General features: G+C 38.9%; 1 protein-coding gene across 1 annotated transcript in view; it reads right to left on the bottom strand.

Annotated features, from left to right (window-relative positions):
• The window catches only part of CP (ceruloplasmin), a 25617-nt gene continuing 6770 nt past the window's right edge, over window positions 1-18847 (bottom strand). Inside the window, exons 3-20 of the mRNA XM_075031148.1 lie at window positions 16403-16647; window positions 14957-15169; window positions 14263-14436; window positions 13415-13669; window positions 12016-12181; window positions 10905-11044; window positions 10159-10299; window positions 9832-10043; window positions 9115-9265; window positions 7003-7215; window positions 6416-6623; window positions 5029-5168; window positions 4420-4548; window positions 3726-3832; window positions 2768-2984; window positions 1997-2136; window positions 1361-1523; window positions 1-284 (exon numbers count right to left, since the gene is read on the bottom strand). Of these exons, the coding sequence (XP_074887249.1) occupies window positions 220-284; window positions 1361-1523; window positions 1997-2136; window positions 2768-2984; window positions 3726-3832; window positions 4420-4548; window positions 5029-5168; window positions 6416-6623; window positions 7003-7215; window positions 9115-9265; window positions 9832-10043; window positions 10159-10299; window positions 10905-11044; window positions 12016-12181; window positions 13415-13669; window positions 14263-14436; window positions 14957-15169; window positions 16403-16647 (3079 nt within the window). The 3' untranslated portion in view covers window positions 1-219. The remainder of the gene's footprint in view (window positions 285-1360; window positions 1524-1996; window positions 2137-2767; window positions 2985-3725; window positions 3833-4419; window positions 4549-5028; window positions 5169-6415; window positions 6624-7002; window positions 7216-9114; window positions 9266-9831; window positions 10044-10158; window positions 10300-10904; window positions 11045-12015; window positions 12182-13414; window positions 13670-14262; window positions 14437-14956; window positions 15170-16402; window positions 16648-18847) is intronic.

The raw sequence follows: 18847 nt of genomic DNA on the forward strand, positions 1-18847 counted from the left end.
TTTAGCTTGAAAGATACTATTTTTATTTAAAGAGAAACATAATTATAAGCTGTTAGATCCATTCAGCTGTCTTAGTTTATGGTCCTTTTGTTAGCTGTGGGCCGCCAAATGAAATCTTCCAAAACACACGTGGAGATAAATTGTCCAGGAGATAGTATTTCTCAAGAAATGCTTCACTGAAGGTAGACCTTGGAGAATCGCTGTGGTAAAATGTTTTCATCATTCTGGTGTGCCTGCCATACCTTTACATTTGAACTGATTGAATAATCTTGGGAACAGACTGTCTGTAAGGGGGGAAAATAGCTTTTGTTACATATATTTAATCAAAAGAATAGTCTACGCATATGAACAACAGAGTCCAAAATGAGAGCAATGGATCCCAGTACTTTCTAGACATTGCAAATTACACTTATAAACAGCTTTAAAATGCACTGAAGGGTGCAATTTAATGCATTTTAGATGGCTGATTATGAAAAAAACCAACATACTGCTTCTACAAGGTAAAGTCTGTTTCTGCATCTCTGCGTTACTCTTAAGTCAATCTTTTTATTATCTGTGCAAGTTTGGCACTATGTATTCTGTAAATCAGAATGGTTTATAAAATAGAACTAGATTGTGTTTAATATTCCAGTCTGTTTTTAGTATAGATACACATGTACATTATATAGTTGTATATCTATATATACACATCTACATACACACATCTTGAAATGTTCCTACTGTTCTTTTTCTGTCAATTAACTATAACGCATACCTATTACGCTCTGTCTTTTGCATACAGGAAAGTGTTGCTTTTAAAATTGTATTAACTTTGTAGAAACAAGAAATTCAAAATTTCAAAATTCTTCAAGATTCAAGTTTTTTTCCACAGGTAATATTGCTAAAGCAAGGTAGTAGTGTCTGTATAGCTAAACCATGTCTTTTAGAAAGAAAAAACACTATTTAGTTTTTCAGTACTTTAACTGTTAGGGATGACGACTTCAGCTTTATTTACCGTTATTTTTGTTTTAAATGAAGATTGGGTGCGAGTCTGACACTACTGGCACTTCTTGGGTACAGAATTACTCTGTCTCATGATGAATTCTTTAAAAAAAAAAAATCTGACATTTTAATTTCATTAATGGGAAGCTGAAGCAGTAGTCAGTTAACATTCAGTCCTTTAGCTATTTCTGTTTTCTGAGCACCAGCGCTGAGGCAAGTATGATTGGGTGGTTTGCAACGTTCTGGCCTCCAGACATCAATATTAAGCCATGAAATATTGCTGGATGCCTGAACTGGTTCTGAGTACGCAGGCCTGTCCGTGAGCCCCATTCTGCATCTTTAAATGTAATGAACATTATTGAGATAGATAAGCTCCTACCTTCCTTTGGGAGCACCGTGTAGGTTGCTTCCATGCCTGCATGGATGTGGTCAGTAACATGACAGTGTAACAGCCAGGTTCCAGGGTTCTGTGGGGTCATTTCCACAGTTTGAAATGTCCCAGGGAAGAGATCAAAGACATCTGCCCGGTAAACCCCTGTTTGCTTCAGGACAAAAAAACCCCAATGGTTAAACAGTGTGGCATTACCAGATGGCTGTAATTTAAGCTACCTTTTATGCATATTCCCACCAAACTTTTTAATCACAGTTGAGTGAAAAGGCACCTGCTGTATGTCATTTCTACAGAAGCATCACTTTGTACATCTGCTTCATGCTTAAAAGATCAATAAACTAGCAACTACATGGAAATGAAGGAAAACTACAGCTGCTGTTTTACCACAGCCATGAAAATTCACAGCTACCTTGTGAAAACAACTTGTGAGGTTACCAGTCAGCAAATACTCCTTCTCTTGTATGTTGATAAAATACAGGTTTGAGGCATAAAAACTTTACCGTCAAATTACAAGTCCTGCTTAATATTGTAACATTTGACTTTTCACCAGAGAGTACAGTCCTTGGTACTTGATCTACCTTTCATTCTTGACACAGCAAGAAATGAGTGGAAGGGACCTGTTACCTTATAATCAAAGCTGTGACCATGGAAGTGTGCTGTGTGAATGTCTACTTCATTGCCCATTCCCATCAAATACCAGCTTACTTCATCACCAACATGCATAGTCAGGCCATGTAAATTTCCAAACACCTTTCCATTAATGGCTAAAAAGAGGGAAAGAGCAAGACAGCGAAAACAGTATTTTGTGTATTGTTATTCTCTAAACTTCAATAGAATACAAGATTTGAAAGCTAATGCCAGGCAAAAGTAACAGCTTTGAATGGTATATAAAAACAAAACAATTGGACAGTATATTATGAATGGGTCTGATTATATTCCATATTTAACTAGAAAGTAGGATGTAGTTAAAAGTAAAGTTCTTTGCTGTACATCATTGCTAATATTGCAGTTCTTAAAGATTTGCATTTCCTGCAGCTCTTTGTAAAGGGCAAGCTTTACCAGGACATGCTTTCAGGATGCACATTGCCTTTCCAACTTATCCAGAACAGTTGTTTTCTGACATCAAATGAAAATTTCAAATTTCATTTTTACTCTTTCTCTCCTCAAAATTTCAACATGAGACCATTTTTCATAGTTAAAAAAAAAAAAAAAAAAAGAAGAGTAATTCAGTGGCATTAAGGGTGTTTTCAAACAGTTTGAGTGAAATTTTTCAGGCAATCCGCCCTGGAACTGGAAATTCAGAAGCGATGAGAAAGTCAAATTTATATGCAGTACTTTCAAACACATAAGTTTATAGAGTTTCCAGAGTTACATTAACTAAACTGGGAAACATACCATGCATTTTATTACTTTCAAGGAATTCCTTATCCTCTTTATCAACAAGGTGTGGGTTGCTGGAATAAGTTTGAATGTTTTCATCCAAGTACCATGACTCATTTTCATCAAAAACCATAAAAAGAAGAGCAAACTGAACTTTCTTTTTAGTGTGAAATGATGGCAAATAATGTTTATGACACACAACAAGTGTGCCTATTAATCCACTGTAAGTGTCCTGAAATCATAAATGAAAAATCATATAATTACAAGATGTGACTAAGCCGAAGCACTTTTAATGGCAGACATGAACCCTCTTACTATTTTTACGGCTGTCAGTATCTGGGAATAAAGGTAGCCAGTGTCAGACAAACAAGGTGGTTTCTTTACTGTTATATACTACCCATGGATCAAGTTCAATGGATTATGAAGAGTAACTGCCTCTTCTTCATCTCTTGCTAGAAGTAAACATTTATTCCTTTTTAATTTCTTGCTCATCTTTTTTTTCCAAATTCTTTTTAGGTTTTAGGATTTTGAGCTTGGTTTCCATTCAAAATATACTTCCTGACACTTTTTTGTGTTTGCTGAGACATGAAGGAAAGAATACATTAATTTCCATTAAAATTATTAGTCAAGTTAATGGGTGCTTGTACAAAATTGGCAGATTTATGTTCCACAGTTGCTGTTAATTTTCCCACACATGACTGATTAGGCATTGAGCAAGCTATGAAGTGTTAGCTTTAAGAATGAAATCTAAGTGAGGTGATCTATCTATACCAACAGCAGAAAAACCAGGGAGCAAGAACATGAAGGGCTGTGACTCAAATTCTGCCCTGACTTTCTTGCATTATTCAAGAGACAAATTCAAACATATGGTAGTGGGGGGAATGGCTTGACAGAGAAAGCAGAAAGTTTCAAACTCCTCTCCCTTTTGCTGTAAGAAAGAACAAAACCCTTTAGATTGATATTAATAACGTACCTTAATGATGTCCACCGTTGAATGGTATGCCCATGCAATACAATGTGGATCTCCTCTGTCAGAACTAGATCTCTCTGGGATTTTCCAGACATACATTTTTGTTTCACCTGAATTGAATAAATATTGATTAATTTTAGAAGTTTTCTGTGTGCTGACCTATAAGAGGTCATCCTGAAACAGATGTTATCTCCATTTACAGTTTATATTTTTCTTGAACTTCCTCTTCCCAATTACTGCACTAGCTAGCTTATTGTTATTTCCCTTCTGCAGATCCCGGACTCTTCTTGCCAACATTTTTTTGTGCTTGTGGCTGCACTGTCCAGTTTATCATTCTTAATAAAAACAATTGTATCTTTTGTAAAGATCACAGAGGAACTTCTGAAATAATAGGTACCATAAGCTGTGCTCTCCCTATGTAGCCAAATCTGTTTGCTTTCATGAAAGGTGCAGCCTTTTTGATGCTATGTCAAAAAATTACTGATCTGTCAAGAGCTAGGATACACAGCAATAGTTAGTAGGGCCATTTTAATTGCAGAACTATTTGTCATAATTGGCATAAAAAAATTTAAGAACCTAAGGTAAAAACAAACAAACAAAAATTAAATCTTTCCTGCTATCCTAAAATGAAAGCTTGCTAAACCTTGCTAGAAGGCTTGACGTTACCTGCTAGAAATAAACAAGGATGCTCTGATACCTGGGTTAGTTACAGCAACAACAGAACTGTCTGTTTTCACTCCATGGGCATGTATAGAATAAGGTCTTGATGCCAAGTTCTTAAAAACTATTATAATTTTATCTCCAATATTTGACATAAGCAGTGGCCCTGTTGGATTGAAAAGAAAGATTAACTCAGTTTTACAGAAGATCAGAGCAGAGAGAGAGAGAGAGGTTATGTTCAAATATACATCATTGGCTTATAATTCAGCTAAAAACTATACATAGATAATGTCATTCACTGTGATACGCTAACGTGAGTAGGTGAAGGTAGGCATCTAAGTAAAGGCCTAAATCTCAAAAGCTCCAACACCTGCTGTGTATTTGAAGTCAGTTTGGATGTTGCTGCCCAGTTTTATGCTGACTTTGAAAATACTGACCTGTGATCAGGCAGCCAAGCAGTTTTTTTTCTTGTAAAGCAAGCAATGTAATCTTGCAAGGAAAGCACCATGATAAAAGTAGCAATTCGATGTAGGTTTAGGCGCTTTGTGTGGGTAAAACTATACTTGTTATTATTCAAATAGTATCTTCTTGTTTTGTTTCACTACATTTTTCCCAGTTTCAAAACTGAACTTCGTGATGACTGTACCTTGAATTTCCAGGTGCTGCTGCTCCTCTCCTCTGGGTTTGGGAGTACTGAATGTCTGATCAGTGTATTCGCGATATACTACCTTTCTGTATTTTGAGCCAATGAATTTGTTGTCTTTATTTAAAAATGGATTGCCAGGGCTGCAAACAAACAAAAAAAAAAAAAAAAAAAAGAAAACAGAGATAAGAATATGTTGTACATTTCTTCATGTATTTGAAAACATCTTTTGCAAGTATGTCAATTGACCATCTAACAAAAATCCAGCTCAGTAAAACTGTAATCTCATAGACCACTGGTATCTTCAACATGAAAACATTCTTGTGAAGCTAGGAGGTTTCTCTTAACCTAGAAGGTTAAAAAAACCACTATAAATAGACCAAGTCTATATAACGTTTGAGAGAATACTGAGTGCTCAGCCTGACCGGTATTTCAAATTGCAAGAAGTCATCCAACAACTTGCATACCAAAAAATAGAGCCCTTGGTGACTTCTGTAGATCTGAAATGAAGCCTAAAACTTCTAAAGCTTAAGTGCCTTGCTGAAATGAAGTGTGAGGGACTGATTCTCTGCTGAGATTATGGGAGCTGGAGACAGTGGGGAAAAAAAAGTCTGGTAACAGCACAGTCTATATTACTTGTGCTTAGAACTATGACGGAGTCCACTGTGGTGTGCAGGGCAAGGAGATGTGCTATCAAGCTGAGGAAAAAGAAAATACAATTAAGTCAATAAAATAATACAGGCAGTTACAATCTACTACTTTAACCTCAAATGAAGTTATACAGGTGGAACATATAGAAATTCATCAGTTCATTGTTTAGCCTCTTCTGCTAATGGACATAAATTATTTGATCCAGTCAGTTCCCTCTCACTGAGATTCAAATACTGGGAATAAAACATCAAGGTGACAAGCTTCATAGTGAACGGATTCGGTCATGGACTTCTCTTGTGTAAACTAATGAAATGGAGAGGAGTAAAAAAGAACCTTATTCAGAGTACAGATAAACATGAGACAAAGACGCACTACATATTGTAGGTAATCAAATATGAGGACAAAGTAGTCATCGTATCTACAAATTAATGAACATTTTAAGCATCAAGGACTGTACCAACATCAGTAAATAATAAATGTGCATGCACTATCCAGGATTCATGAAAATTTGCAGGTGCCCCACAGAAGATTTATGCTAGACCATTTCATGAACATCATGCTGTCTGGCTCACAGTTACATGGCAACGTTAGTGGAGAAGGACCACAAATTCAAGTGAGCCCTGAAAATATATATGCAAAGAAAGGATGTCTAGAAATGCCTGGAGGAGGAAAAGGTTCAGAGAAGTGAGTTGCTCCTTTGCTTTTTTGCATTTTTTCCTTTGCCTGTATTCCAAAGTACCTTTCTTCATGGTATTGATGCCTCTCAAATTCCCATGTCCTGTTAGGAGAATAGTCCCATTCAACTTCCACTGCAGCAATATAGTAAGTCTTTTCATGCAAATACATAGATAGATCCACATTCCACCAATGGCATTGTTTCACTTTGTAGTTCTGTTTCATGCCCCCTGTGTAGTGATCTGTTGTCAGGCATGACACTTCAAAAACTCCTAGAGGTCGTACAAGAAACAAAGACTTGAGGATAAATATCTGTTACTAGAAGATCTTGAGATTGTATTACTTATGTTGATTTAGTGTTTAGAGACTGAGACACAGGCTATTGCTCCTATAAGATCCAAATTCTTTGTGCAGCATGGCTACTTGTAGTAATAAAATTCAGCGTACATAGAAGCCAGAAGAATCAAGACTTTAGCATTAAGAGCTTATATCCTATGAACACAAGTTTGCTGCCCTTCGAACACAGCTATACACAGTTTTAGCTCACAAAGGATCAAAATATCAGCTATTTAAAGCTTGTCTCCAAGCATAAAACGTTCATAGGTAAACAGTTTCTAAACTAGTAACAGGATTTTTAAACAAAACATTTACCTTCAGAATCAGGCTTCATAACAGCTGTAAGGAAGGTATGTGGAAAAAGATTTGCTGTATCTCTTCGTGTTCCTTTAGTTACAAATGTGTTTTCTGAAAAGTATATCCCGTGGATGTCGACTTCTGACCCCAAGCCCATCAAATGCCAGGAAACCACACTTCCTTTACACATCTCAAGACCAGGTTGATTTCCATACATATAACCATTAATGGCTGCAGAAGATTTGATGAAACAAAACCCACCTTGATTAACACATTACTTAATTCTGCAATACAGATTAAATAATACATACTTCAGCTGTAATGTGATGCCTTAGACTGACAGAAATATCAAGAATAAAATACTTTATCACATCAGCAAAATTAGAGAATCAATTCAAGCAAAACAACTTTTAAAACCCGCTGTTTTAAAACAATTTCTAACTGTTCCTTTTCAATGTCTAATGCACAGGTAGCTGACTTGACCAACTGGAACTTCCACTGCTTTATACCTGTCAAGTGTACAGGATGCATAGAGCATCCTACTTTATACCCTGCAAGACCCTCCAGCCATACAGTGGAGACAGTCTGAAGTGTTTTTTAGTTTGAGTTACTAATCCTTTCTAGCTACTCTGCAAAATTTTCAAAGCCTGAGCCTCACAGGTACCACTTAATGCTCAGTATCAAGGCTTTGTAAATAGTAGGAAGGCCCCTGAAGGCAAAATTTAAGAAAGAGCACAAGCAAATATGTTTAAAGATTAGGACTTATTTGCAGGACTAGGTACTGAAGATAAAAATGTTCTTCCACATGAAACTTGAAAGATGTTTCTACAGTACCAAAACACAATCAGTGTGAAGCTCGGCTCCGCCCTAGTAAAGAAACAAAGATTTTCATTCTAAGGGGGCCATAGTGCTGGTAAAGGAAGCCAGACTCGGCCACGAACACAAAATGAGCCAGCAATGTTCCCTTGCTACAAAGAAGGCTAATGGTATCTTGGGCTGCATTAGGAAGAGCATTGCCAGCAGGTCAGATTATGAAGGTGAGATTGCAGGTGTTATTGTAGAAAGGCTTCAGACAAATTGAGCTGGAAAGCAGCTTGGCAGAAAAGAACCTGGAGGTACTGGTGGACACCAAGTTGAACACGAGCCAGCAATGTGCCCTTACTGCAAAGAAGGTGAATGATATCCTGGGCTGCATTAGGCAAAGCATTGCCAGCAGGTCGAGGGAGGTGATCCTTCCCCTCTGCTCAGCACTGGTGAGGCCGCACCTGGAGCGCTGTGTCCAGTGCTGGCCTCCCCAGTACAAGAGAGACATGGGCATAGTGGAGGGAGTCAACAAAGGGCCACGAGGATGATGAAGGGACAAGAAAGCCTCTCTCCTATGAGGAGAGGCTGAGAGAGCTGGGGCTGTTCAGCCTGGGGAAGAAAAGGCTCAGGGGGATCTCATCAATGGATATAAACACCTGCCAGGAGGGTGCAAAGAACACAGAGCCAGGCTCTTCCCAGTGGAGCCCAGCGACAGGACCAGAGGCGATGGGCACACGCTGGCACGCAGGAGGTTCCCTCTGAACATCAGGAAACACTTTTTCACTGTGAGGGGGACTGAGCCCTGGCACAGGCTGCCCGGGGAGGTGGTGGAGTCTCCATCCTTGGAGGTATTCAAAAGCCACCTGGACATGGTCCTGGGCAACCAGCTCTGGGTGACCCTGCTTGAACAGGGGGGGTTGGACCCGACGACCTCCAGAGATCCCTTCTAGCCTCAACCAGTCTGTGATTCTGTGAAAATCCTCCTTTCAGCTACAGCATCTGTAGGGCAGAAGTCGGTTTTCTCTTGCTGCCTGGTTGCATTCGTAGGGGTTGCACGTGGGCTACAGACCTAATTTTTCCTTCTATCTGCTCAAAGTAGTACTTAACAGTGCTAAATGCTCAACAGCCATGCAAGACACTGAGCAGCTGGCATTTTGAACTACCACATTTAGCTGAAATTGAATTGCATTCAAACATGATTTTGTTTCCAATGGAAAGGAATGAAATGTCTCTGCCACTATACAGTTTCCAGTCTCCAACATGAGATCACAAAAGTAAAAACCTTATTGTAGAAATGAATATTTGGCTAACTAATAATTTTCTTACAGTGCATTTTGTTAGACTCTTGGAAGTCCTCATCATCTTTGTCAATTTTATTAGGATTCAGTGTAAACATCAAAATATTGTCATCCAAGTACCAGCTCAGATTCTCATCAAATACTGTGGCAAGTAGAAAAAACTCCATGTTCACATTTTTCTGTTGAGAAGAAATAGCACAAAGGAAAATAGAAATGAGTGAACAGAAAATGTCAGGGCAAAAATTCTATACGCATAATAATTTATAAGTATAATTCACAAAGTAGGATAGATGCATACATTGATACTTCATTCTGATAATCTCAGAGCTCTCTAATTGCTGTTATCTGGTGGACTAGATATCTGCTGCTATTGCTCTTTCTACCAGCAGGAACCATTTTGAGAAATGAATGTGTGTTTTGGTCTTTAAAGTCTTTATTTTTCTAGCCATTCTCATCCTAGCTGAGACTTGAATGCCAGTGGTTGCTCACGGTGATGGTGGTTTCACAGTTCAGTGCCTGCCTATCTGGAGCCAGACATATTTTGCTTTTTTTAAAAAAAAACAAAAAGCAAACTCACTTCCTTCATTTTATGTATTCCCCTCAGCACATAAGTGTGACTGTGATGTGGAGAGGTGGTGTTGCTGAGTGGTCCTCAATGTTGCAGGCCCTGAGGGCACAATTCAGGAGGAGACAGCAGATTCAGCTACCATGATGCAAATACTTCCTTTTTTCTTCTTTGACTGACCTGTTTCCCAGAAGGAAGAAGAGCTCCTTTCCTGCACACCAGGAGAGGACCCACAAGGCCAGAACTGGTGTCTCTGACCGCATCCACAGCTGAGTAATAAAGCCAGGTTAAACAGTCTGGATCTTGGTCTGTGGGGCCCACATCTTCTGGCACATTCCACTCATATGTAAACGTAGCACCAGGACTCACATGAGAGGCTGGAGATTCAGTACCTGTTATAGAAATCAACAGTAGGAATGAACATTGTTTATTTTATCACCTTTAATACATCAACATGTGTGACAGCTTGTTCTCTGGTGCTTGCAGGATCCCCGTCTATAGGCGTACCTCTGGAGGCAGCACCGTACAACGCTCCCTCATCACTCTTGTGATAACTCACACCATGGGGCTGAATGCTAAACGGGCGGCTGGCGTTGTTTCGGAAGGTCACCCTGATGCTGTCACCCACTTCAGCCTTGATAACAGGTCCTAGGAAAGAGCACACGGTCTAATTACAAGATGTTCCTCTCAAGTGAGGTACAGATCACCACAAGCTTATGGCAATGAATGGCTGGCTGCTTTTCCCATTGCATGGGGAACTGCCCCTGGGTCTGTGTGGCCGCAGACTAGGTCCCTGGCACGTGGCCTGAATCACATGGCAGCCCAGCAGCCAGTGGACTGCTCCATTCCCAATTTCTTGTGGAGGCCCAGTGATGTGCAGGACAGTTCCTCCCTTTGGAAAGGGACCTACAGACATTAGCACCAACCTCAGACTCAGTCCAGAAAGATGCCAGAAGCAGCCAGGTTGTAAATAGGGCTAGACCTGCCTAGCCTGGCCTTGTAATTCAGAGCCTGGCCTTTGTAGATCATGGCCTATTCCCACAGGCAAGGCGGGGACCACCACAGCGTTGCTTTCAAGAGCTTTCTTACACCCTGAGGTGTCTCTTGGAGGAAGCCACAGGCACCAGCGTCTGCAGGAGGCAGGGAGAGCTGAGGGCCCCTCCCTTGGAGGCAGAGGGGCACTGTGGCTAGCCCGTGGAAGTGATAGTTTACTCTCATAAATCTTTGACATTAAATAATTTTAGATATCTTACCTAAGAGTCCAAGATGTGCTTCCTCTGCGAGTCTTTTTTTATGTTCAGTGAAAGAACCATCTGTGTATTCTTTGTAAATGGCTTTTTTGTAAGAGCCACCAATTCTTGTCTCACTTTGTTCAAAAAATATGTGAGATTCACTGTGTAAAAGAAATTGCAATAGATGCAAACAGTTTAAGTCATAATGCTCAGTTTTACAAAGGCAGTCAGGACCTCAACCCTATTTTCTGCGGTATGACGTGCTGAGTTTGTCTTTTGAGTCTCCTTTCAGTGATGTGGCCACACACTTACAGGCAGTTCCATATAAGGATGTGCAGGAATCCATTATCCTTGACTAACTTCTCTTCAAGAAAAAGACACTGCTCTGTTGCCCTTTATAAAGCTAGCATGCTTAGAGACTCATCAATAATGATTTCTAGTCAACATTTTGTAACCTGAAGTTTACTCTTCTTATTATTAAAAGTTCCAAATAATTCAAAAACAGTAGATATAAACACCAAGAATATGTAACATCTAAAAAGAAAGTGAGAAGATTTAGTCTACACTTTCAGTCTTCAAAAAAGGATCTTTCAATGTTTTACAAGCACTATTCAAACAATGAACTGTGCCTCGTGCCTTGTGGAGCAGGTAAGTGTTCTTTAACTTACAGATGAAAAATCTGAGGAATCAATGTATTCAGTGAACTGATCCATGTCTTAAATACGTAAACACAGAGCAAAGGGCAAAGCTACCTTGTGCAAGTTGTTTGCTAGCTGAGATGCTGTTAGCATGATTTTCATCAGCTAAGGAGATAATAATGAATTCCTAGCTTTGTTCTCTAACTCAGAATAATCAATCATCTTGAATCATCAGAGGTCACTGCCTACATGTGACATTACAACTCATCTTCATCCCAGTGAAATTACTAACATTACAGCGAAATTTATAGTAAGATTACAAGGAAAACAATAGACCTAATTTGGTCTGATGTTTATCCTAGCATTGATATTTAAGCAGAAGCAAGGACAATGAGAAATTCTGCTTAAAAGTTCTACCATATGGCTTACCTTATTTAGCATGTTCATATCAATTTTGCTCAGAAAGTAAAACTTCTTTAATTAGAAGCACTTACCTGTCGGCGATTAGTTCTTGTCCTGTAAAATGGTTCACTGCAGATGGGCCATAATTCCAGATGACCTCTTCAGCAGCAATGAAGTACTGTCTTATCTTTGTACTCTCATTGTGATCAGTTGTGGATTTCCTGCAATCTTTTACTTTAAAGAGGGCCTGCATACCACCTGGAAAAAAATGAGGAGGTAGAGAAAATTAGGGAGAAGGAACTGCACTTTGTTTTCTCTTTCCCTGCTTCCAATAGCTCTTCTCTTCCCTGGAGAATTCCCATACCATTGATGGATATGCAAATCATAAATGAAAAGATGAAGAATGCACGCCAGCTGGGCTAGGATGTAGAAGCACAGCCATGGTATTTACAGTAGGCAGACAGGTGTGGTAAAGTGCATTCTGCTTGTAAAGCTGCAACTGGCATGGTAGTTAAAGAGAAGAGCAGGGTGGAGTGGGAACAGCACTGTCAGTTAGCACTTCAGTTAAGGCCAGGTGCTAGCAGACTGGCCATCTTCCCCTAAATCTAATCAGCTTACTTGTGAAACTCCTGGGTCTCTGCACCCTAGGAGAAAGGTCTGTTAGGAAATCTGCTTGTTGGAGATACAAATAATATAATAGAGTCCTTTTACAGCTATGGATTAGGCCCATTTGTAAGATTTAAGTCTTGACCAGGATGCTGCAACCACATCAGGATGCTGCTTGACATGATAGCTATTTCAAAACTTATAACCTCTGTGTAGTTGAATCTGCAGGTTAAACATACTCTTTTTTTTATATCAGAATTTTCAAATCTTGGAGAATGAATTTGAATTCCGTGTTCCTTCCCACTTTTGTGACAAATTACTTCTCTAATTCACTTACAGGGATATAGATCATGGAAAAGCGTCGAATTAGCTTCTGAGTATTTCATATGTCTATCAAACACTGGAAATACAGGAAGATACAGGGAAGAGAAATGCAGATCATCTCCGCTTATTAGCTAATGCTTTTTCCAGAACATGCCTTTGTCAGCAGGCAAGTGAGCCTGCCTGTCCTGTGCCCTGTGCCGAAACACGGAATGAGCCCCAACTTTTTTGTTGGCAAACAGAAAATTGTGATTAATTACCTTCAATAAGGGGCAAACATCATGCTATCGTTTGTCTAAAGTTGAGGCTTGCAAAAGTGCAGCTGTGCCAATTGCTGCCAACTGATAACAATTTCCATTACAGACAAGAATTTCCTTGATTTCCATGGCTACATGCTCAAGCTCATCTAATGCACTTCTAGGCATTTCAATTACTACGAGAGTTTTGTTACCTAGAGGAGAATATTGTCTGGCATATAACCAGGTCAGGAGTACTACTAAAGTGACTCACTAAACTGTTAGCTTAAGCTAAAACAAATTCTGATCACTGGAACTTACACTGTACCTTCGATATGGTCATTCACTTGGCAGCTGAGCAGCCATTCCCCAGGACTCCTTGGTATCATGACAGCATCAATGAATGTGGCTGGGAAGAGGTTGATGGTGTCAACTCGATGATGCCTTTCTATTAAGGTCTGTCCATGAAAGTAGGCTGAATGGATATCAGCTTCATTACCCATGCCAAAAAGATGCCATTTTACCTTATCTTCCACACACATTGTGAGGTTTGGGAGGTATCCATACATGTACCCATTGATTGCTAAAAGAAATGTTATTTATTACAGTTACCTTCACAGACCTTAGGATCTTTTCTTCAAAAGCAGGTGTCATACAACTATTGCTCTATTCTTCAAAATAGAGAGAGGCTCAAAACAAAACTGCACCTTTGAAAGTGAGCTACTATCAGACACACACTTCATCTCCACAACTATCTGAATGAACAGCAGTTCCTGCTATGATTCTGGAATCCATGTCAGAGCCAAAGGTATGTTCTTTGTTGACACTAACAGTAAAAACTGTTTTTCTAAACTGCAATATTACAGTGCAGAGTTCAGGACTAAGAAACAGAACAAAGTAACAACTCTGTTTAGAGCACCTGGGAAATTATACTGGCAAAATGTTCTTGGCCCCTAAGAATTTTATATCACAACTACAAAGATTTGATTGTACAATACTTGCCATCACTTTTAAATTTTTTTTTTATTTAAAAGAACCTTTCTTAATCCTCCAAGAAAAAGCCCTGCTTACAAAAAAAAAAAAGAAATTATCTACAGCTCACCTTTAAAAGAGACAACACAAAAATATTACTTCACCACATCAATGACAAGCAACATTAATATAATGTTCTCTCACAGTGCATTTTATTGCTTTCCTGGAAGTCCTCGTCATCTTTGTCAACTTTGGAAGGCTCAGAACAGTATGTCCTGATATTATCCTCTAGATACCAACTGAGATTTTCATCCATCACAGAAAACATAAGGATAAATTCAGCATCAAAGTGTTTATCACTGTCCTTATTCATTGTATCTGAAAAAGAGAGTGGTATATTCAAAGTCTTTGGCAACTGACGTTATCTTTTCATCAGTTTTAAGCGTAGTATCAGTAGGGCTGGTCACTTTGTATTTTGCTGCTTTTCCTGAGTGTAAGTGTACACAAAAACTTACAGACATGCTCAGAAAACAACGATTGGTTTTGATAGATACTATAAAAGAGCTTTACTAAGAATAAATATCGCATGTGATAAGATTACAATAAATCTGTTTCTCATATCAGTATTTACACATCCTTTTGCATTACTAGCATGAACACATCTCACTCACATGGATTTGTGGACAAAGTATTCTGCAAATTATATTCACTGTCACACACAAAATCAAACCACATCCTACACTATTGAAAGGCAGCTAATTGAGAAGACAAAAAATTGTGATTTCAAAATCAACTGTAATCTTCTCCTCTTCCAGTACATTATTTCACTGATATTTATCAATAACCATTATCAATCACCTTGCATATGTATTTATTTACTTATTTATTTATGGTTTACCTTTCCTGCAAATTATTAAGGGCCCAACAAGCCCTGAGGCAACATCTCTTGGAGCATCTATGTGGGAGTGGTAAACCCTGGTTATGCAGTCTGCATCTCCCTTAGCTGGACCTTGATCTTCTGTCACATCCCATGTATAAGTGTACTGGCCTCCAGGCTCCACAGCATCATCTCTCTTCTGCAAATCTTTGGTGTTGTCAGGATAAAAAGCACCTGAAGAATGCCACGCAGCCAGCATTAACACAACACATTCACAATATGGTGTTAGCATAGCACCTGCCATGCTTCAAAGTTGACTACATGTTGCAGTAACACGGACTGAACTTCTGAATACAGGTAAAAAACCCCAAACTTTAAAATCAGGTGAGTAGATCTTTTCCATCTCTTTAGGTGTCTCTTCATTTGCCTTTGAATTCCATGGGAGTGCTTCGATTAATGGCACATTAAATTTAGTCCTTAATTTATTAGGAGGGCACTATGTACTGCTGCTAAAAAGATAACAGTTCAAATATTTGTAAAACATTTGTTAAATATTAATCTTGGAAACTGTTCTAAAATACTGCATATGTCCTCAAGGAATATAGGTGTCACTGGAATGAGAGCAACAGAAAAAAAATTTAAACTTTGTTCCAAAAAGTGCATGTACTGCTACATAACACACTGTTCTGCTCCCAGAGAATGTGTCTATATCAAGTCATATATTAGCTGTAACAAAAAACTTCATGAAATATTAGAAGTTAGGCTGATACTTCATAAATTCTTCTAATGAATATTTTTAAAGACTCCTTTTGAGACATCATATTCTCAACAATTCACACACTGTTTTAAAGGCCCACTAATAAAACTTTCAAGAGCCATATTCTGGTGCTGTTTGGTGCCGAAAATCCCTCATCGCCTGAGTGTGGCAAGACCAGCTATTGCAAGGGCAATTCATCACTAATCACAATAGCAACCCTACAATACATCTTAAAGTGTGTCAGACTTATATCTTATTTATTTATTACAAAGCAATAACTGTTTCTCCATTTTAAGAAATTCTTGTGTACCTTGTATAAAATATACACAAATTTAGTGTTAAGAATCTGGAACTGTAAGTTATTGCTGTTAACAATGTCTTCTTCACAACAGCATTAATTTTTCCTTTAGATATCCTTAAGACCTGCGTCTCTTATATACCTTTATACCCTTATTTCAGGTGAAACATAAATACTCTTATTTCAGGTGAAATGTTGATCTAAAATTGCCTTCTTTATGATTCCACTTTTGGCTTTGTGTTTCACTCTTTAAAAATTATCAAACTTCTTAGGTCCTATTTTAAATTGATTATGTCCTGTTTTAAATCTTTATTTACTTGACCAGTCTTCTCTTTGATGAGAAAGTATCACTTATGCTCAGAGGAATGATTAACTTTTGATAAATTCTGGCACAGAATGGACTCAAGCTTACCTTCATTTTCCTTTGTGTATCTTACACCATGTGGATGCAGTGTGTAGCTTCTGGAAGCAAAGTTTTTCAAGTGAATAATAATGGAATCTCCAACTTCTCCCTTAATGATAGGGCCTAAAAAACCCAGCCAGGAAGGTTTGTCAACTATCACATCATATAATTGATTGGTGTACTGAGTGTAGACAGCCTTCTTGTAAGTGCTTCCTATCCTATGTGATCCTCTTTTGAGAAAGACACCAGCCTGCCTGTAAAGAAAATACAGAAACACATCTGTAGTGTCAGATGCTAATTTTATATTTGAATGGTGTTAATTAGTAGGGTCTCAAATAAAGACCACGCCTCCATAGTGCTGTGCACAATTATATCTGTGTATGTCTCTTATTGTAAAGAGTTAGGCACCCATATAGAGAATAAATATTATGCACCAACCTGAATTTTTTTCTACCTATTTTGTAGACTGAAGATAAGGGTATTTGATACAATTCTGGGCAAATTTGAGACCACGTGGACAAGGCAAATAACAGTTCTTATTCCTTGAAACTTCTGTACTTGCATGCTTAAATTGCGGTATAATTTTCCATGGCCTGTTAAAAATAGTAATTTCCATCACCATGCTATTATGTTGACTGCATGGTCCTTGCTCCATTGCAATGAGAAGCAGACTTTTCTGCTGTAAAATACATTTAAGGTGTCTGGACATGAGCAAAACTACAAGGTGCTGCTAAGGTCCAGTGTGTGCATGGCGGAGGGCGGGGCATGCAGAGTGCTGAAATGAGTGAGACCAAGCCCTCAGCTGGCTTACTAGTCATAGCCGAAGAATAACTTGATATGGATTTACTCTAATAAAGTCTCATTTTTACAGATTCAGCCCAGGAATATACAAACAGGTTACACGAGAGGCAGGGAATTAGCAATAACCTCCTCAATCACTGACTGCCTTAACTACTGGACCATTGCTCCTCTCAATTAATGAAACACTTACATGAAAAATGAGAGCTTGGTTAGTGAGGAAACAGCCTAACCCACGAGCCAAAATGAGACTGATGGAGACGGTATTTCCTACATGTGGTATCAATACCTCTGAACCGTGTAGCCATTGTGGATATGCTGCCTAAGCACCACGAGCTGCAGGTGAACGGTCACCACGTGTCTCTGACAACTATCAACTGGGAATGGCTTTGGAGCCAACCTTTGCCTGTGCTGAGGGTCAGGTACCTTTCAGCAAATATTTTAGTCTCTGAGAAGAATTATCTTTGTGGAAAAAGTTCTTATATTCACTGACTACAATGGTGATAGAAACTGCCAGCACTGGCTGTTCAAACTAGTAGTGCTACTACTGGCTGATGGTGTTAGCTCAAACTCCAGTCTCTTTAACAACAAATCCCCCTGCACATCCCCCTGCCCGTTTCAGGAGGACTAGCTGTGGAAGTACCTAATCCAGGAAGAGGCAATCCCGGGAGATAAACCAACACTGCCTGAAGTTCAGCAGCCTCCTGATTTCTCATCTTACACGATGAGAAGCCAAGCCAACTGGGTTTCATATTCCCATCAGGCCATATTGTGAAGCAAGTTAATACTGCCCCAAAATGCAAAGTATTTCCCACAAGGCTGAGCATTGTTTGAGCATGTGGGGAAGGAATTGTTTGTTCCTTGGCAAGCATAGATCTGAAGTGTAATTAAAATGCCAGTTCAGAGCTCCATGAAACTTGGAGAACATAATCTTAGTTGCAAAAGCTCATTTACTGGAAGTCTTAGTGCATGAAGTTTTTTAGCCACAAATTAAATTGAGCAAATATGTTATGGCTCTTCTACGACTGTTTGAACAGCTACCATTCAATTGCAGAGTATTCCTTCTAGCAGGTACACCACGGTCTTCCCTTCTCCTGTTCTTCCCTGCCTCTATAAATATCAATCTCTGTACAAGCACAGCCTCATAGTTGAAGGGTTCAAGAGGAGAAAAAGAATCAGAGAAGCTAAAAATGAAAAGTATGATAAAAGGGACCAGGTCTATTGCAGGCATACAACCACTGAAAAACTGGAATTAATTTAGCATGCTGCAGATTGTCACAGAACAGAGAAAACCAGTGAAAGTGCAGTGAACGGTGGTGGCTTGTTCTGTTACAACACTGCTCTGCAATTTTCAGACAAGTTGCCCTGCTTCCACCATTTATCAGAATTACTAGCCTGCTGAATCACTGGCAGGGTCTTACATGTCACTTAGTTTATGAGTAAAAATTTTAAAAGTTGACTGCTTCATCTCATGCATGATGAAGTGGCAGATTATGACTGAGATATTGTTGGCTCTCACTGGAGAAAACAAACCACTGGAAATCTTCTAGTCCCCCATCTACAGACTAAATGAGAACTGTATTTTCAAGTTTTTTCTAATTTCTGATTTCTCTCTTAATTGTTTTTATTTTACCATAGTCCTCTTTCATTTTAAAG

Source organism: Buteo buteo, chromosome 7 (assembly GCF_964188355.1).
Source record: "Buteo buteo chromosome 7, bButBut1.hap1.1, whole genome shotgun sequence".
Lineage (NCBI taxonomy): Eukaryota > Metazoa > Chordata > Aves > Accipitriformes > Accipitridae > Buteo > Buteo buteo.